General features: G+C 46.7%; 1 protein-coding gene across 1 annotated transcript in view; it reads right to left on the bottom strand.

Annotated features, from left to right (window-relative positions):
* Nucleotides 1–13,863, bottom strand: part of LOC140219556 (ATP-binding cassette subfamily C member 4-like) — a 56,735-nt gene extending 42,872 nt beyond the window's left edge. Inside the window, exons 1-3 of the mRNA XM_072289448.1 lie at nt 13,803–13,863; nt 12,953–13,119; nt 7,418–7,584 (exon numbers count right to left, since the gene is read on the bottom strand). Of these exons, the coding sequence (XP_072145549.1) occupies nt 7,418–7,584; nt 12,953–13,119; nt 13,803–13,863 (395 nt within the window). The remainder of the gene's footprint in view (nt 1–7,417; nt 7,585–12,952; nt 13,120–13,802) is intronic.
* Nucleotides 13,864–21,112: the final 7,249 nt, after the last annotated feature.

Genomic DNA, 21,112 nt, shown 5'->3' with positions numbered 1-21,112 from the left:
TTAAAACAGGGGCATCTCTCTCACCTTCCCTTCTCATTATTCTGTCAAATTGCCAATATGCATGACTTATAGAGGCGTGGTTATAAGGTTGACTGCTGAACTTCGCCTATGTATGCCTGAATAAATAGTGGTACCCTTGAAGGAATGCTGTACATTGCGCGCATGTTAATATGGTCAACCTAAAATATGCATTTGTCTGTGACATACTTAGGGGAACAACGTATTGTGCTGTGAATAATGTGTAACCAGATCCCTAAAACGGCCCAGGGGCGCTATAACTTAAAGCTATTCCAAACTTTTCTATTCCAATTCTGCAATCAGCCCTTCGCAATTGGTCAAAAAATTTTTAGACCACCCCCATTTCACCTGTCCGTCACGCGACTTCACGAAAACCGCGATAGCTCTCCATCTTATATAACGTGTACACACGGATTATTCATGATTTGACCGAACAGAAGAAAAATAGTTATTTCTGATTCGACGCCTCTTCAACATTAGCCCTCGACTATTGGTCAAAAGATTTCGGGCTGCGCCTACTTCACCTGCCTCTTATGCGACGTCATAAAACCGCAAAAACTCACCGCGTCAAAGTGACGTGTACGCAATAGAGATGCATTAATATGCCGAAGAAAACTGAATTTTCTTCTGAATAGCCACAGGCTGCCCCGTGCCAAAAGGAATAAACGATGGCTGCCACCGATCCCTCAGGCGTTGGCTACTCGCAACTGCCGGGGAGGATGGGCTTATTTGCGTGTAATGAAACTTTTTGCGTGGCCGTGTAATGTTTTCTAGCACTTTCGGCACGTTTACTACCTCGTTCTTCCAACTCCTATTTGCTGAGGATCCGTTTTAGCGTCATTGTTACGCTTCCATTGCATGCCGCCGCGATTGTCCACTAGCCACCGCAAGCTAAGTAACGGAAAGCCGACCAATCGCAGACGCCGGCACCACCCTCTTCATCCGATTATCGATTTTCAGTGCAGTGGCTCGGCCCTATTGAATTCCTCTCCACTTGAGCGTGCTCCTCGCCTCTTGTGAGCCAATTATATAAGACAAGCCACTTAGTGCGGGCAATGTTATTCGTTTTTCAAGCAAACAAATGTGACCTCCTATGAACGAGGAGAGTGTTTGATTGGTCTGTTCAGACAACCTTGCGGGTGACCGCCCGATGCTTGCGTCGGCGGGTGCGCACATCTGACGTCAGGAGATCGGAATAAAAACATATTGGAATAGTTTTACGTTATAGGGCCCCAGAAGTAATATTTCCTCACCTAACAAAAGTGGTTAGGCACGCCATGGTCAAGACATGCTTTCTAAAAAATAATATTATAGCGTGTGGTGTCAACCATGCTATTAAAAGTGGCAAACAAAGGTGACCTCCTATGAACGAGGAGAGCGTTTGATTGGTCTGTTCAGACAACCCTGCGGGTGACCGCCCAATGCTTGCGTCGGCGGGTACGCACATCTGACGTCAGGAGATCGGAATAAAAACACATTGTAATACTGTTACATTATAGGGCCCCAGAAGTAATGTTTCCTCACCTAACAAAATTGGTTAGGCACGCCATGGTCAAGACATGCTTTCTTAAAAATAATATTATAGCGTGTTGTGTCAACCATGCTATTAAAAGTGGCAAACAAAGGTCATAACACGCTTTAATTTGACGATTAAAATGTGTGTGACTGCCTAACTTCTGGCCTTAGCTCCTTTTGTCGTAGACACACCATTGTGGCACAAAGGGAGCTTTATGCCATTAGCGAGCTTCTGGGATACGTGCAAGCTGAATAGGCACTTGCTAAGATTTTGATGTCGCACCATACTGAGCCCCATCAGGAGCTTTCTTTTCTTTTTCCATTGAGGTCATGAAACCAATTTTCTCTTAAAGGGAGAAAACCATTCAGAACGTAAATCGAGATAGCCTCGCTGATGGGAAAATCGCGTCTCATATTGTCTGAAACGAGCACTGTTTTTCTCATTAGACAAGGATTTGTTTTTTTGACACTTGACAAATAGCGGATAATGACCTTTGGCAAAAGCATGACAATGACCTGTGGCAAAAGCATGACAACAAATACGATGCCGTATTATGTGACTTTCTGTAAGTGTAAGCGACTACTCGGCTGCTTTAAATATATTGAAATGTGGTACATTTCTTTCAAACAGAAGTTTCTTCTGTAATTTGCAAAACGCAGCTAAATCTTCAATTCTTATGAGGAGAAAAATGTCACAGTTTCTGAAGCTAGGTTGTGCACGCTGTAGCCCATTCTAGGAGACCGTAGTGGCACTGTGAGAATTTGTGTGCTGCTTTATAGCGCAAGCAACTCGAAAAAAGAAGACACAGGCGAAAGAAAAGGAAATATGAGCGCTACACTTACAACTGTTTATCCCGAAAGCAGAGCATCTTATATATACACAGAAATGCACCTGCGCAAACACATCACGTCAATCAGCCGAAGGCATTGTCATCAGTTTTTATGTGCTGAGCAATCTTAATTTCGAACCATAAAGCGTAACAGAAGTTTGACTTAGGCAAGCTAGACCAGTGGTCTGGACATGGACGGCCTCTAACAGTTCACGTGGAGTTATGTTTTTGCTTCTGCCTGGGATCCTGACATAAAAACACCGTGGTTCACAGTCGTGACAAGACCTGCAATGTGCAGACAGGTGTGCAGTCGTACCTTTCTTTAAAATATTTGCATGTTCTCTCATTCCGTCGTTGACGCAGTGCCCAGATTGCGCAATGTAGCACTTGCCCAAGCTGAGCGGAATCAGGCAAACCACTCTAGTGGAGCAATGCACGTGACCTCTAACAAGCTGTACTGTAACCCGCCGTGGTAGCTCAGTGGCTATGGTGTTGGGCTGCTGAGCACGAGGTCGCGGGATCGAATCCCGGCCACGGCGGCCGCATTTCGAAGGGGGCGAAATAGGAAAACACTCGTGTACTTAGATTTAGGAGCACGTAAAGGAACCCCGGGTTGTCAAAATTTCCGTAGTCCTCCACTACGGCGCGCCTCATAATCAGAAAGTGGTTTTGGCACGTAAAACCCCATAATTTAATTCCTTTAATGCTGTACTGTACACCCGTTCGTAGCGCCACCCGTGATTCGGGGGCACAGATGAGCCATCCTGTTCGGGCAGAGAAGACCATAGGTACTGCATACCTGGTTCGCCACTTTCTTGAAACTGTGGCTAACCCTGTGAAGGTACAGGACCACTTGTGCCTTTTTTTGAGCACTATGCTCAACCTCATCGCCTTCCTTAGGCTTTCTGTTGCGTTTCAGCTTACAGAGCAATGTTTCCGCCACTGACGTCAACACCTAGCGAGGGTCGCCGGCTCTTTAAAGGCGCTCGATCTGATTTTCAGAACTCGTCTTGATCCTATGAACACACATACCTTAAACGCAGACCCCAGGCAGGTTGTCGCAATGCCTCGTTTTACAATTTTCGAGTGGGCGGAATCGTATGGTAACAGCCCATTTTTATAACATGGTGAGTAGTACCAACAAACACGTTGTTTTAAAAACGTCATATTTAAAACTAAAAAGTGAAGCACGTTCTGCAACGGAATCTCATGGGTAAAACATAGGCACTTACCCTCAAGTTTAAAAAGCTTTAAAACAGCGCTGATTTCATCATCGTCAATTGAAGAACACTGTTTGTCCAAAACGACTACAAAATCGTCTACATGTCTAAAAACCTTTATCACGTGCGTGTTCTTAGAACAGTTGTCGAGGGATATATACATTTCACAAAAAATAGCTCATGTATCAAAGGCGCTACGTGAGTACAGTTGACTGTTGATTGACATGCTGACTACTTTTCTTTTTAGTCATACTAGCAGTTCCGCGATATTTTGTGAGACTATAGGCTTTAGACGTGTCAATACCTGTGTGCAACAGTGTTTGCTATGATCTGTGCAAGAATTGATGTTGCCCGTAGATGCTCAACATGTCGGGTGCCAAATTCTACAATACCTTGCAAAAGTGATCTCCCGGAAAATACCGCTTGAGCTATATTTAGCTGTTGCAAGAACTTTAGTGGCTGCTGTCACCAACCATGTAAGGCTTTATATGGTCTTCGCAAGGCCAGGGCCTTCTACTTTTGTGAGTTTGCTTATCTCGAAATTTCCCTCGGTTTTTATAACTTCAAGCTGACAGGATTCGTAGTCTTTTTTAACGTGTACCCAATGGACCTTACAAAGGGGTTTTTGCATTTCCCTGCCATCTAAATGCAAACATTGTGGCCGGGATTCGATACCACGCCCTCTGCCTGAGCAGCGCAATGCCAAAGCCAGTACACTACGGTATTTACTTTGCTGGCTGAAGGGTTTTTTTTTCTGAATATTTATTATCTCAACCTGTCGGTGTTGTTTTAAAGTTATTTCATGCTTGTATTCTGTTGCTTCAATACTAGTAGTTATTGTTAATCAAGCAATGTGTCCATTTTTTTCCTATAACACTTGTTCCAGTTGCCTGCTAATTATGAAAGCTTTTTCTCCCACAGTAATCCATGTTCCCTTGAAACATAGGCATTGCAATAAACCACATATTTTTCAATATGATTTGTTCATTATCTCCTATGTACGTAATGCTGAGCCTTGCTTATCTGGGTGAACATAAACGAAGAATTTGCCTATGTGTTAACCTGTTGCATCAGTGAAGATACATTATTGGCTCGACTTTTTGAGGTGCCCTGCTCGCTCTCACCCAAACAACACATTCCAGCGGTCGTCTCTCCGCAGACTGGGTGCATCGAAGTACCATAAGAAGGTCCAATAAAGAGTGCTTGTGACATGTTTGGCATGCTTTTGCTGAAACCGGAGGACTTCAGGCTCAATGAAAGCTCAAGTGGGTGTTCAGAAATACCTACACAAACTATACATATCTCTTTCACTTACAAGTACATGCCAACACTTTGCCTGACATTTTCCACCCCAAAATAACCCTTTACTGTAGATTTGTGAACAAACCATTGCAGCAATATAACACTGCAGTAAGACGAGTACAAGTAATCAAGCATGTACTCGACTTGCAAGAATTACATTTACATACTTTTAGTAAATATGAAAATGAGGTACAGTTTTTTTCAGGGTGTATTTTCTTGCATGTCTCACATAGAGAACGTACTCGTGGGTCATACATAACTCGTTCGTGATGTATCACATCACTGTTGGTAGTGCTAATCAATTTATGCCGAAAATTGTGTTAATCTTTTATCAAGCAATGTACCAGGCAAACGTACATGTCAAAATGGCATTCTTGGAGCAAACATAATGAAGACATACTTGTCTTCAATGCTGATCGCAAATACACAAACGTACAAAACACGTTTAAAGAGTAAATTATATTCAGCGACATCAATCTATTCTGAAAGGACCTGGTACGAATGTAGCAAAAAATAGGTCTGAACAGGGCCAAACAGGTCTGGGTTACACAGGGCAGGATTAAACGGGTGAGGATTAAACAGGACTAAGCAGGATATAAACGGGTCAGGATTAAACAGGATTTAAACAGGTCAGGACGGAACAGGTTCAAACGGGGTGCCGTTCCATAACCCTATTTGATGAAACCTGTTTAAAAACGAATAGGATTTTCTAGTAGGGTATCATACGGGGGAGGTTAACTTGGAGGTGAATAAAGGAGTTCGGGAACAAGTTAAGGACCACGAAACGAGCGAATATAGCAGAAGTGTTAGGCATAACGCTAAGAGACAGGAAGAGAGCGGTGTTTATCACAGAGCTGACAGGGGTAGCCGATATTCTTGTTGACATTAGGAAGAAAAGGTGGAACTGCACCAGGCAACGTATTTCGTAGTGCACAAAATGGTGTTCCATTAGAGATAAAGATTGCATTTTAAGAGAAAGAACGCACTGTCGGCGAGTTCAGAAAATTGAATGGCATGACGAAATTAGGAAATCTGCAGCCACAACTTGGAACGAGCTGTTCCAGGAGAGAGGTTATGGAGAAGGTCGAGAGAAGCCTTCGTAGTGCGGTGTGTGCTGAAATAGGCCGACGTTCTACAATATGCTAAATTCGATCGGAATTTTAACGCGCTGTTAAACTTAAGTCGCAGTTCGCTTTTTACTTTGAGGCCGCATTCTCGTGTTTACCGAGCGGTGCCTGCCCCCTCCTGGATACCAACACCCCACCCTGTCCTCGGACGATATGTGCATTGCCGGTTGCGAATAATGTGCGATTGCGTGGAAATATCGGCAACCTAAACCGATTTGTTTCTAAACCAGCTCGTATAGTGAACGTTCTGTTATTTGTGTGTGGTTCTGAACAGTATTCTGACTTGAGTTTGAACTCCGTACTTGGTCGGAAGCATCGTCTAGTTTTATCAGCGCAGTAGAATCCGTGGAGAAGCGCTGAACGCTTATGCGACGTAAAAGCTAGATAGACAGCGATACTCCGTGTGCGGATGGGCGTAGCGAAGTTTACTGTCATGCGTGCGACAGTGTCAATAGCCACGCGTTCTTTCACCATTTGGCTTCCATGGCTGCTTTCGTAGGTCTCTCTGCCCTCGGCGGAGGTGCTATGTGAAGCGAGCGCACCTTTCGTCGTCGGTTGGTGGTAGACAACATTGTCGACCAGCACCTTGTGGGCGGCTCCGGCCTCCGAGGGAGGCCGAGCCACCCGTTGCGTGTGAACCGCACGTGCGTGTGAACCGCACGCCTGCTGCGTGTGAACCGCACGTGCAACAGTGTGCTGTGCGATGACATACCACACTGATGCACCCAAAGGTGCTGGTGACCTTGCCTTGGATCCATATGCACAATTTCTACTGCAGCTTTCTTTTTCCTAATTAGTTTCAAAATGACAGATAGTCGGTGTCTAATGTGGCGGCTGCGGTGGTGATTTTGCTACAAGGGGGGAGCAAGCCAAACCTAGTCAGTAATTTCTCTCCTTCACCGTCTCTTTCTTCGCCAAATATGTCGCCATGTGTCCATCAGTCCTTTGGATGGAGGTGCGACGAACGGGCGAGCGTGGTTGCGCTTGTAGGCGCGGTATAGGCGATGGCCTCAACTACAGGTGCATAATGGGCGATCATGTCAGTGGACTCCGCTTCTTTGTTTCCTTGTTCTTTAATCGGAGCGCGCTTCATTCCCACTCTGATAGACGCCGTAAGTGCACTGCCACTTCCGCTGAGACCTTATTTACTTTAAGGACGTTTTGCAACAAAAATAACGCACAAACAGCACAGGAGCTTGAATTTTTCTCTGCAAGTGCAACAACATAGCCGCGGAGCTACTGCAGTGAGAGCCTAAGCGCAGAAAAAAAGTGCTATTGATTGGCGAGTCCGGGAACAATACGGAGCCTAGTCCTTTGTGTACCAGCGACTGTGCTTTAAAGGTAGCCCTGAATGTTCCAGCAATGTATTTTGCGTACGTGAGAGGAAAGCAAGGTGGCTCAATACCTGAGGTTGCTGCCGCCTTCACCCATTTCCATGAATATGTTGTTCGGATGTTGTGCGACTAGGTCCGCCAGGTGGACCTTCACCAACGCCTGCCTGACTTCCTCGTCGGAGCAAGTGCACGTGGGATCCAGGACTTCCCGCAGCGGTCCTCGCATCAAGCATGGGTCCTAGGAGAACGAAAGATCACAAAAACGAAGCACATCCAAGGGTGCGAAGTCACTGAACGGCCAAATGATTTAATATATTGTCACAAAATAGTACAACAGCTGTCAAAACGCTGCGGAATGACATTGATCCTCTGAGTTATCAAAAAAATATACACTTGTCTCTGACACTTTTGCATCAAATCTTCCACCCTCCCCCCGGAATGTAGCCGCCAGGGCAAGACGTTTAGCAGCAGGAAGTTAAACCTATCCATACAACGGATAATCGACTGATTCGCCACAACAGATTGAGGTTTCAAAATAAACTGCTAGTGGATGTCGATTCTCTACAACCATGATGCCGCAATGCTAAATAGAAAAACATGTACAGCATACCTTATTAAATCAAGCAGGCTAGCTGACTATTTGTCAACGCCCTGTTTCAAAGCGGATGCCGCCACATCATCATCGTCATCATCATCAAAGTCTTACGTCGGAGAGGAGGAGAAGAAGGAATAAACTTTATTTGTGCACAGCAGATTTGAGACCTAGGCCTCTACCTAAATGGCCTCGAGCTCTTGGGCCCTGGCGGCATCTTCGGCCTGCTGGATTGCCTTGAATTGGCCTTCCGGTGCACAGCTGAGCAACGCGGTCTCCCACTGCTCTCTGGTCTTAATTATGTTATTCTGTATGGGTGTACGAGAACAAGCCCAAACCATATGTTGTAGGTCCGCCCTTTCTTCACAGAATCTACATCTATCCGTGTAAAGGTCCGGGTAGTAGCGGTGGTAGGCCACCGGGTTCGGATATGTATCTGTTTGTAAGAGGCGCCATGCTGTCGCTTGCCGTCTATTTAACGAGGAGCGTGCCGGGGGGAAATGGGCCCTTCCCAATTTATAGTGTTTGGTGATCTCGTTAAAGCTGGTCATCCGGTCTCTCTCAGTTCCCAGTATTTGTTGCGTGTCACCTGCTCGGCCTGTCAGCTCTCGAGCCAGGTTGTGCGCTATTTCGTTCCCGGGAAGGGAGGAGTGTGCGGGTGCCCATATAATGTGAATGTCGCGATCTTCAGGAAAGTTGTTTAAAATTCTCAGTGCTTCCGGTGAGATTCTTCCGTTTGCATAGTTCCTGACGGCTGTCCTGCAGTCGCTTACTACGATGTTAGCTTCCGTGGAGGCTATTGCCAGTGCTAAGGCAGCTTCCTCCGCCACCTCTGCCCTCCATGTTTTTACCGTCCCACTAACTCTGCAGTCACCCTCTAGGCTCGTAGCAACTATCGACATACTCTGTCCATTTGCGTACTCCGCCGCGTCCAGATAGACCACGTCCCTGGCACTACGGAATCTTTTGTGGAGAGCTCTTGCTCGTGCGTTTCTTCGATCTTGGTGAAACTCCGGCTGCATGTTTCTGGGGATTGGGGGTATTGATAGATGTTCCCTTATTTTCCTTGGGATGTCTCTCCGCACTCCGTGCTGTGCTTCGTAGGTTATTCCGATGTCATCTAAGATGTGTCTCCCCGTCAAACTCTGTGTAACCTTTCATACTGCGCTACTCTCTGGGCCTCAATAAGTTCGTCTAATGTGTTGTGCACGCCGAGCGCCAAGAATTTCTCGTTTGACGTATTTGCCGGAAGTCCCAAGGCTTGCTTAAACGCCCTTCTAATAATGCAGTCTATCTTGGCTTTCTCCGCAGCGTAGAGCTTGAGGTAAGGAACCACATATACAATACGACTGATTACGAATGTTTCTACTAATCGGATGAGATTGTGCTCTTTCATGCCATAGTGCCTGTTGGATATCCGGTTTATTAGTCTGATTGTTTGTTGAACACTATTGACACGTGTACTTATCTTTATCGGGCGACCACGTTTCGCCACCTAACAAATGTAATCGCACAGCGCGGGACGCGCCTGCATGTATCCGAAGTTTCTGGAAAGTTATCGATGCTTCTACCCGGCTGTCTGTTGTCACCGAACGTTATGTTATCTGATTTCATCGCGTGATGCGAATGGTGTAGAACTTTGTGGAAGGTACGCGGGTCCGACCGATTAGTCGGGAACATTCGACGACTGCTGTATAAAAGCCGACGCGCTTGACTCGCTGATCAGATTTTCGACGATCGCCGACCGTGTTCGCCGCTATCGTTGTGCTATAAGTGTAGCCTCTTTTTGTGGGCACAGGTTCGCCCAATAAAACGCCCGTTTCCTTAATCACAGTATTGCTACTGTGTTCTTGAACGCCACTACCACGTGACACTATTGTCAAGTAGTCTAATGGTTTCTCCGTTATGGCCGTTTTCGGATATGCGGAGTCCCAGTATTCTCAGGCTCTCCACTATCGGTATCGTGGTGCCTTCTACTGTGACCACAATGCCCGGCCTGTCCCTAATGCTTTTTCGACCCCGGCATGTGGGCCTATAGATCAGAAGTTCTGATTTTTGCGAGGAGCGTCTCAGTCCCTTGTCATTGATGTAGTCTTCCACCGTGTTTACTGCTGTTGGAAGGATCTCTTCCACATGCCCATCGCTTCCACCCGCCACCCAAAGGGTGATGTCGTCCGCGTAGAGGCTGTGTCCGAGTCCTTCTATCTTTTCGAGTTTCGCAGGAAGACCGATCATCGCCACGTTGAATAGAAAGGGAGATAGGACTGAACCCTGCAGGGTACCCCTATTACCTAGCCTGAGCGCATCAGATTTGGATTCTCCAATTGAAATCTTTGCGGTACGATCTGTCAAGAAATCTTTGATGTACGCGTATCTTTTACGTCCTACATCCAGCTTTTGGAGATTTTGTAGTATGGCCTTGTGCGTGACGGTGTCAAAGGCCTTAGTTAGATCGAGCCCTAGTATTGCCTTAGCGTCTACACTTTTCTCACCCGCATCTATGGTCTGATGTTTTAGTTTGAGCATAATATCCTGCGTCGATAACATTGGTCGAAATCCAACCATGGTATGTGGGTAAAGTGCTCCATCATCCATGTATCTCGTGAGACGTGTGAGAACCACATGTTCCATTAGTTTACCGACGCAGGATGTCAGTGATACGGGCCTTAAGTACGTCAGTTGTGGTTTCTTTCCAGGCTTTGGTATAAAAATGATTTGGGCTGCTTTCCATTGACTTGGAATGCTGCCTTGCTCCCAGCAGTTATTTATGTAGTCCGTGAGAGCTCGGATGAATACATCGTCGAGGCTCCTGAGTGTGTTGTTGCTTATCCCATCAGGCCCTGGTGCAGATTTCGAGTTGAGCCTGGTAAGTTAATATCTGACTTCTGCCTCCGTAATAGGGGTATCAAGATCAGGATTCTCGTTACCTAGGTAATCCGGAAGTTGTTCTCTATCCGCATCTCCAACGGACATCTTTTGGAGCTCTCGAAAGAGCTCTTCTTCTGTACCGTTGTAGCTGTGTATAACCTTCTGTAGATTGCGTCTTTGTATGGTTTTTGTACTTCCGGGGTCCAAGAGGCATCGGAGAATGTTCCAAGTCTTGGACATTCCTATCTGCCTTTCCATCAAGTCGCACGTGGCTTCCCACTTCTGTTGGGTTAACCTATTTGCATATATCTCGATTTCCTTGTTTAAGTCCACAATTCTCTTCCCTAATTTCCGATTATGTTTTTGCTTTTTCCATCTTTGCAGCATGCTACCTTTCGCTTCCCACATGTGCAATAATCTGCTATCGATCTCCTCTATACCTGCCTCCTCCGGAACAGTTTTGGTGGCTCGTTTAATGTTTTCTTGCAGTTTCTCTGCCCATTTCTCAATGTCCGTTATAGTGTCTTCCGCATCATCTTGTCAGATTTTGCGGAAAGAGTCCCATTCTACTAGCTTCAGTTCTGTCCCCCTCTTTTTCCTTGGGCCTGCTTGTACCGATGTGACGACGATGTAGTGGTCACTACCTAAGCTTTCCTGCATGTTTGTCCATTGAGAAACTGCTACATTCTTCGTAAATGTGAGATCTGGTGTCGTGTCGTTGGTTACGCTGTTTCCTATTCTGGTTGGTGCATGAGGGTCAGTTATGAGCGTTAGTCCTTCGTGCTGAGCGTCTTCCCATAGGCTTCGGCCCTTAATGTTCTCTATGCTGTATCCCCAAGCCGCGTGTGGCGTGTTAAAATCGCCGACCACGACTAGTGCCTGCTTGTGCGCTACGCTCAACACATTGCGGAAGAGTGGGCCGAATTTGGGCTTGTGCCGGGATGGACTATATATGTTCAGAATAAATAGACTTCCCTCTTCTTTACAGGAGGGGATTATTTCAATCAGGACGTGGTCTATGCCGCGCACACCGGTATCGTGCTCGACAGCCGAGAGGTTTCTGTGTATCAGCGTCGTGACGGTTGCCTTCTCGCCAGAAGCACTGTACGATTTATACCCCGATAATTTTGCGATCCCCCCGGTTTCCTGCAGGGCGATTACATCTAACGCCTCCTTACTTGTTACGAACTGCTGCAGGTTTCCTCGCTTGCGACGATACCCGCGGCAGTTCCATTGCCAAATCGCGTATTGGTTACGCGGCGCCATGTTGATTTATCTGTTCTTCCCCGGTGGCCTTGCTATTTTCTACCGCATTTGGCCTGCTATACGGTTTTCTTTTAACCGGTCCTGCGCCTGCCGGCCTAATATCCTTTGGTGTGCTTTCTAGTGCCGCTACTCTATTCTCTAATCCATCGAATCGTTGTTTAATCTCTACATACATGTTTGTGATTTGTTGCTGTAACCCATCGAACATTCCTTTAAACGTTCCCATAACCTCGCTGATTGCAAAGACACTCTTTTCTTCAGCCGTTTCTTGCGGCCTCCTTTTGTGTGGTGGAGCTTCTCCGTTCGCTTGCGTGGGAACGGGCGTTGGAGCCCGACTACGCGTCGACGTCGTACTGGCGGAGGGTGCGTTGCCATTCTTTTGTTGCTGAAGTTTCGCGTTTTCTGCCCTAAGCTGCTTGATCTCATCTTTAAGCGTTGCATCCTCTCGAGTAATCTGTTCTAACATGTTTCTAATGTGTGTCATTTCCTGTTCTAGGGCGGACCCCTTAACTTTACGCCATTGAGTAGCAGTGCCGGAGACCGCGCTTGCCCAGCTCACCTGTGCTTTGCTCCCGTCTCCACCTCGATTAGTTCTCGAACCGGACCTCGACCTTGATCTCGTCCCCGATCTGGTCCTGGACCTGGACCTGGAGGGTTCGCGACCGGCTTCCCCTGGCAGTTTCGGGAAGGAACCGGAGCGGTGTCTTCCATAGTTTTTCCTGCTTGTTTCTTCTCTGTCGGTTGAGGGCTGCTTGCTCGCTACAGTCTTATGATTATTGTTGTTGCTCCCTCTGTTTTCTTTGTAGTTGTGGTAGTAGCACTCTTCCTCTTCGGCCTCTACTTCTTCCCTCCTCCGTCGCTCCCGGCGGCGTCTCCTGACCAGGTACGGTATCTTGTACCTTGCTTGGCACTTCTTGTCTCCCGTGAGGTGGTCTTTGACGCACAGTTGGCACTCCGCGTCGCAGTTGTGATCCTGCTGTGGGTTCTTGCACCCACACCCCCGGCAAATCTTGTCTTCAGTGTTGGGGCACACGTCAGCCCTGTGCCCTGTTCTTCCGCATCCATAGCATATGTCGATGTGTTTTTATACAAGGAGCATTAGATAAGCATCGCTCCATACCTCACATATCTTGGGACGTGAAAACCTTCAAATAAAATGATCACGTTTTCTGTGTTACCCATTCTCTTGGCGTGCAAGACTCCAGGATTGCGTGGCGTGACCAGACTGGTCACTATGTCCTCTGGACTCTCCTCCTGGGATATTCCTCTGATGAGACCCTTGGATGTATTATCAGGAGCTGCTCTGTAAGCACTTGCTTCAAATTCTTGTTCTCCAAGGCGTAGCTTATTGATAGCCCCATATTTCCTGGCCCGGTCCTCGGAAGGCGTGCTGAGCACCACTATATTTTGTTCGCTGTTTATGCATATGCTGTCTTCCTCCGCTGTCTCTCGGCCGACCCCGACAGCGTTGCGCAGACAGTAGTAAATGCGATCCAGCTTGTAGTCTGATACCTTAAGTCCACCACGTGGACGCACGATAACCCTGTAGTCTTCTTTTGGCAGGTTAGGCAGCCAACTTGCTTTGATGATTTGTCGCACCTTGCGTTCGTTCTTCCATTTGATTTTATTTTTTGCTTCCCCGACGAAGGTTCTTCCCTGCTGCTCGTGTCCCGCCAATCCGGCCCCATCGCTGCATCGCTTCTTTGTGCCTCTTCTAACTTCGCACCAACCTGATTCTTTTCCGAACTCCTCCGGTTGCATTTCTTCGCCTTCCACGCTCACGACTTCCATTATGGAGCAGGGCCTGGGTATCTCCGTCGGTAGGCCGAGCTCTCTCAGCCACCGCTGCGGCGGAGCCGTTCGAGGTGTCGAGGCGTTCTAGTTAGGTGTAGATCTCCCGCCACGCGTAGCGAGAGGAAGGAACGATTGACGGCCGAAAAACGGGCCCACCTGGTACAGAATGGTGTCCTTGGACTCCTTGGCACCTGTTCTTTTGAAGATCATTAGATTTCTCCACAAAATGCGATTTTCCGCCGAGAATCATAAGAAGACGTCGGAGAGTATAAAACAAACTCTACATCGAAGATTTAGGGAAGATTGATAGTTCGGAATTTCTAAAATAGTTTGTATTACGCTATGTTGTGTTGTGTTAGAGATGCAAGTAGTTCTCTACTTCGCATTGCTTTGAGCTGGCGTATGTTGACTGTGCTGTGCGGTTAGACTGATCCTCAAGCCAATACAGCCGATTTATAAAATACTATGTTTCTTCTGGCTGACCTTCGTTGAGAACTGTTGTTACGCGTATATTTAAACTTGCCCGCATCAACTATGTTTCATCTGCGTGTTTCCTATGAGCTACGGCTACGTACTGGAACAATTATTTCTAGTTATCAGCCTTTTGCTCAAAGTGATAACCATAGTTGAGAGGCTTTGTTATAAAATGAGTACACCCCATATGGAAGCTCAGTCTCCTGCAAATGCAGATGCATTATAGACGAAGTGCCACGGAAGATTGCCGTTGGAACAATGCGACATGAGGCGCGCGAGAGGCGGGGCGTCCTCTCGATGTGGGCGTCCGCTTAGCGCTGCGTAAGTGAATGGGCACCGCAGGTATAAAACGAATAGTGATAAGAAAAAATATAGTTATCAACTAAAATTTCACTGAAATTGGAAAATGATCCGTTGGGAATATTTTAGGAAAGCTTTGCTGATGTAATGGTATCGCTGTACCTTCCTCAGCAGCCTGAACATTTCAATTACGTCCCGTTAAACCAAAGCACTCAGCGGCCTTGATCGCTTTTGACAGAGTACTCTGTCCAACTTTCCAGAGGTGTTCCGAATCAATACTCTTCCAGCAACCGTACAAACATATTTATGAACACATTTTTTCGATATATTTTATTTGTAAACTGCGGCGTTCGTTCAATTATGCAGCGCCAAGGAGATACCCACCAGGAAAGGGCGCTAGGCCTCTCGCGCGCCTCTGTTCCTGGATTTTTGGACGTGATTTCTGGCAGTGGTAGTTGAAGGCGCTGATAATGGCTGAACGTGCTTTTTGGAAGCTGTAGTATTCTGTGGTTTCCCTTATACGTTCGCGTGGCCGAAGATCAAGAAGTTCAAGTTATATATTTTAAGCTAAAGGTCCTTGAAGAGATGAATGATTACCATGTTAGACGCAGTTTCATAATCTGCGAAACCAAATTTTTACACAAGTGTATTCCTCGGTGATGCTAATATATTTGTGAATAAATGTTGATTCATTGTTCTTATAGAGAATAAATTGGCAGCGGCATCTCCCATAGAAGTGTAATTCAGGGCTGCACAACTCAATAATATAGAGAACCAGGACGGACTTCTCCAGGCAAACGCGAACCTCGCTTTAGTCGATACGTTGGATCTCTTGCTTGCGAAAAATTAGTCTGGCATTTGCTTGGCGTCATCACACTCGCGCCTGTCTTCAGAATTGAAATACCACGAGGGTCATTGCTGACCATACTCGGCTTTCGTAGATATCACCTGATGCCGTAAATTATCGGAAAAGACACCATTTTCACTTTTGAAGTATGAGAAGGGCGAAAACGTTGCTAATTACACCGTTAGAATGGACAAGATTTCTGTACCTCATACAGATATTCTGAATCGGGCTCGCAGCATGTCAACAGATTGTCCCGCCATGCCTTGGTTACATATTGCCTATAAGAGCTGCTTCATTGATGGTTATGAGCGGCATCTTATTTCTACCAGTCTGTTATGTAGCTGCGAGAAAATCATTTGAAAATCATTCACCCAAAAATCTTGATCGAAGCTTACTCCCGATGCGCTGCCGTGTGAGGAAATCTTTATGAACGTGCGCAACACACAAAACAATAGCGCCGCTTTTGAGCCGCTTCCGTGTGTTATCTGCTTGTGAAAGTATGGCAAAGTCGCGAGTTCGAATAAATAATGAGCGCTTTGCGGATTCGCGCATTTGAAGTCGTAAATTTCACACAGTTATTTCGAAGTCGCGTCCCTTTCTTTTCTGTTTCCAAGAAAAGATGCCACCAGCCATACGTAAATAATGCTACTGGAAACAACGATTAATTATGCCGTGTGTCGTGGTTGACAACAAAATATGTGTATTTTTCGCCATATGACTATGTGCCAGTTGTATCATAAGCCCTCCATAGAAGTCAAACTTTGGTCGCGGCCCGCATACGGTGCAGCGCTGGTGAAAGTGGCAAAGAAAAAGTCATTTCTTTCCTTGCCTGTGGTATAACCGTGATGACCGACCGCAAAGTCCGAAGCGGGACCGATTGAATGTCGACTCCATCGATGAATATAGATCCAGCAGAGGGTATCAGGACACGGAGCAGTGCCATCATAAGCGACGATTTTCCTGCTCCGGTGCGCCCAACAACGCCAACCTGTAAATGGGACCACGGTCGCCATTAGGAAGCGGCTCCTCTACCACCGCAGCATTGAACAATCGGCTCGTAAAACAAGACTTATTTCTTTACATCCGAGCATTTTGTTACTCCTCATGAGTATTGGATTGCAGTATGTGTAAAAATGACCCAGTATGTCATCGAAGTGTTTCTGAATAAGTTATCGTGCATTTTCATGTAGACCAGCATGTCAAGTGAGCCCCACACGCCGTGGTTGCTCAGTGGCTATGGTGTTAGGCAGTTGAGCCTGAGGTCGCGGGATCGAAACCCGGCCACGACGGCCGCATTTCGATGAAGTCGAAATGCGAAAACACCCGTGTACTTAGATTTAGGTGCACGTTTATGAACCCCAGGTGGTCCAAATTTCTGGAGTCCTCTACTACGACGTGCCTCTAATCAGAAAGATGTTTTGGCTGGTAAAGCCCTATATTTTTTTTAAGTGAGCCCAAGTGTTTAAAATTTTAAATTGGAAAAGTACTTATATTTTTAATGCGAACCTAGAAAAGCTTTCTGTTCTTATTTGTTATTAATTATTTAAAATGAAGTTCGCATAAATTTCAGCAGGCCATGACTCTAGACTTGGGCATTTCTGAGTAAGAAAGTGAGGCAGAATTCACAAAGCTTTTCGTTCGTAAGCGCTCTTTTTTATTAGCTGATCACCTTCGCTAATAATATAACCTACATCACATGTGGCTGACACGAACTCTTTTAGCGTAAGAATAGTTTGTAAATCCAGCCCATGATTTTCTTCTTGTTAGCTACGTTATTGCAGTGCTGAAGTATTTCATTTTGACTACAGGTTGCTCTATAACACCTAAATGTTGTTCCATTCCCGCGACCGCTTCAGACAGATATGCTGGTTTTCGTCGCATGGTCGTCGACATTGCTCATCCATATTAAAAATATTACGTCGAATTCTAAATGAAACTATACATAGGTTCATAGAGCACTGTATCCACATTTCATGAACTCCGCCATTTTAAAAACATTAGGAAAAGAGCCAAAACTCAGCCCTGTCGTCGTCCCTTGCCGTCCTAGCTTTCGCCCATTTCGTAATTTTCGTAGCGAAGCTGTTCAGGGTAGTTCGCCCAGGATCATGTCCGTTCGTAGCACAAAACTCCCCATACATGGGCCGATCCCGAAGAGAGTGAAATGCCGGGAAAATCCACGGCGAAGGTTAAGCAAGCGTTGAGCAATCCCCATACGTGGGCTGATCCTGAAGATAGTGCAACCCCGGGACAACCCGCCGCGGCTTGCTGTTCACCATTAAAGGGCCCACATGCACAGTATCGCTGGTGATCCTTCTTTGCGGAGTAAAAGGCCACTGATTTTTGGTATTTGAGGCAATCCGTTCATAATGCTGCATGCTTCCTTTTCGTGCCATGATAACAGGTCGTAAAGATCAATGAAATGTTCGAGCAACCAACTCTTCTCATTAAATAGCGCTAAACAAATCAATTATTGAACATCATCATTGATGACTATTATCAAAACGGACATGTGCACCAATGAACAATAAATGAACATGTTAAATGAACATATGTATTAACGAAAGTTGTACGTCTATCTAAAATGCACCGTTTGCTAGGCTGGAAGGCGACGAGTGGCTAGATCTCCAGGATAGATTTCATTCATCTCAATATCATTTAATCATATCTACTTTTACCTAAGAGCAGAACTGAATTTTTGAAAATTCTATTTTTCGTGGCAAGTAATTCTTTCATTTTTTATGCACATAAATCAATCCGTGTAACCCATTGTAGTATTTCTACTCTCACACAAGACCCAAGCTTTGTAAAGATGCTCGATCAGACGTATGAGATTACGGGGAATAAAAGCTGAAAAATGTGAGTATCTGAACAGCAGTCAAAGCGACACTCCGCGAAATTTATAGCGCCCGCTGAAATACACAAGTGTTTCACCAGATCTTCTGCTCTCCAATTTTGTTGCGCGGGCTCTCTGCTGCTTCTGAAGTTCTAAGACTTTTTGCCACCAACTTGCCTAAACGTCGGCTTTGCGGTTCCTCGCCGTGACAAAGAAGCGCTCCAGGCAATAGCTGATGATCATAGGTAAGCTGGCGTCAGCATTGTTGGGCTTCCCCAAAAAGTGGGTGCGGCCCCTAATTCGATCTATACGAGTAATGCACCGCCTATAAAGGCGCTACGCAATGTTAGATCAGCGCGCCTTTGAAATAAGCTCGGAGTGTAGTAGCATACGACAACAGCTTGCACCTTCCAGCTATAATGAATGAAGTTCACGATGGCAATATTTCCTTGTTCGGATGCCAAATAGCATACATCAGTCATGACAAGTACGGAAAAAGCTCGCGCCCTTATGAGAGGAGAAATTTAGACGATGTTATTGCAGTTAGGGAAAGTGCAGTCTGCATAAGGCAAAGGTGTGCCCCTCACGCCTGAGCAACGAAACGCAGCTGTGCGAAGTGCAGCACGTGTTCACTTGTGCTCTCGTTCACAAATGCGATCTCTCAATTGCTTTATTTTCATTCTGCCTTTGCCTTATTTCTGCTGCGCACCTTATTAATGGGCACACGTCGTAACTGGAGACATTTGTTTCAAATAATTCCGCACGGCGTGATGCTGGCAAAAATTGTAGTGATCTTGATAACTATAAATTGGCATGACTTCTCCGAATGAATGCCGTCAAGTCACCTCAAGAAGACTATAATACTGTTGCGCAAGGATGAAAGAAGACAGAGGAAGAAGACCGTGGGACGCTGGCTGCGGCGTGTTGTTCTTGGTCAGCCATCTTAACTACTCGGACTAATTTGGTATGTATATTGTAAATACACTTTTTCTACACTCCCGACATCCCCGTAACATATCGGTGAGAGCTTCGGGGTACCACGGCTGGAAACGGAGCTCCGCATGGGACGTCGCATCAGCGTCTGCACCATGAATGATCGTGAGCACGCGGGATCGACGTGGTTACAGCCTCCTACGTCAATGTCGCCAGCTACGTCGCTGTCACCTTCGGTTGGGGTTGTGCAACGCAAGAAACCTGGAACTTTCAGCGGGACAGATGGCACTGAGGTTGAAGATTAGGTGGCCATGTACGAACGCGTGAGTGGAATCAACGGATGGGACCTTACGCTTATGCTAGCTACCCTGTTGTTCTGCCTAAGAGGCACAGCAAAGGTATGGTACGAAAACCACGAAGAGGAGCTAACCAGCTGGGCCAATGCAAAGAGAAGTTGACGGAGTTGCTTGGCAAACCAGCGGGACAAAAATTGCCCCAATGCAGGGACTGGCGTCCTGTGCCTAATCCCCCACGGAGTCCTGTGTCTCGTAAATCCAGGACGTGCTGCCAGTTTGTCGTAAACCCGATCACGACATGGCAAAAGCTGAAAAGGTCGGGCACGTGGTTAAGGACATTGCTGACGACGCGTCTAATCTGCTCATGTGCAAAAGCTGCTCTGCAGTTGATGCCATCATTAAAGAGTGCAGACAATTCGAGCAGGTCAAAAGACGCCGCGTCTTGCAACCATTCGCCATACTTCGCAATACTGCCGCAACGTCGACGTGTGAAGTTCAACCCGCACAGCCGCATGCGTCGCCATCAGAGGACGTGGTGCCAATCGTTCAACGTGAACTTGATGCGATGGCGCCCGCACCTTTCCGTTTGCATAGCCCTGATGCTACCACTTTTTCCGTTCTCCGCGTCTAATCTGCTCATGTGCAAAAGCTGCTCTGCAGTTGATGCCATCATTAAAGAGTGCAGACAATTCGAGCAGGTCAAAAGACGCCGCGTCTTGCAACCATTCGCCATACTTCGCAATACTGCCGCAACGTCGACGTGTGAAGTTCAACCCGCACAGCCGCATGCGTCGCCATCAGAGGACGTGGTGCCAATCGTTCAACGTGAACTTGATGCGATGGCGCCCGCACCTTTCCGTTTGCATAGCCCTGATGCTACCACTTTTTCCGTTCTCCGCGTCTAATCTGCTCATGTGCAAAAGCTGCTCTGCAGTTGATGCCATCATTAAAGAGTGCAGACAATTCGAGCAGGTCAAAAGACGCCGCGTCTTGCAACCATTCGCCATACTTCGCAATACTGCCGCAACGTCGACGTGTGAAGTTCAACCCGCACAGCCGCATGCGTCGCCATCAGAGGACGTGGTGCCAATCGTTCAACGTGAACTTGATGCGATGGCGCCCGCACCTTTCCGTTTGCATAGCCCTGATGCTACCACTTTTTCCGTTCTCCGCGTCTAATCTGCTCATGTGCAAAAGCTGCTCTGCAGTTGATGCCATCATTAAAGAGTGCAGACAATTCGAGCAGGTCAAAAGACGCCGCGTCTTGCAACCATTCGCCATACTTCGCAATACTGCCGCAACGTCGACGTGTGAAGTTCAACCCGCACAGCCGCATGCGTCGCCATCAGAGGACGTGGTGCCAATCGTTCAACGTGAACTTGATGCGATGGCGCCCGCACCTTTCCGTTTGCATAGCCCTGATGCTACCACTTTTTCCGTTCTCCGCGTATAATCTGCTCATGTGCAAAAGCTGCTCTGCAGTTGATGCCATCATTAAAGAGTGCAGACAATTCGAGCAGGTCAAAAGACGCCGCGTCTTGCAACCATTCGCCATACTTCCGA

Source organism: Dermacentor andersoni, chromosome 7, assembly GCF_023375885.2.
Source record: "Dermacentor andersoni chromosome 7, qqDerAnde1_hic_scaffold, whole genome shotgun sequence".
Lineage (NCBI taxonomy): Eukaryota > Metazoa > Arthropoda > Arachnida > Ixodida > Ixodidae > Dermacentor > Dermacentor andersoni.
This window is presented reverse-complemented; position numbering and strand designations above follow the sequence as displayed.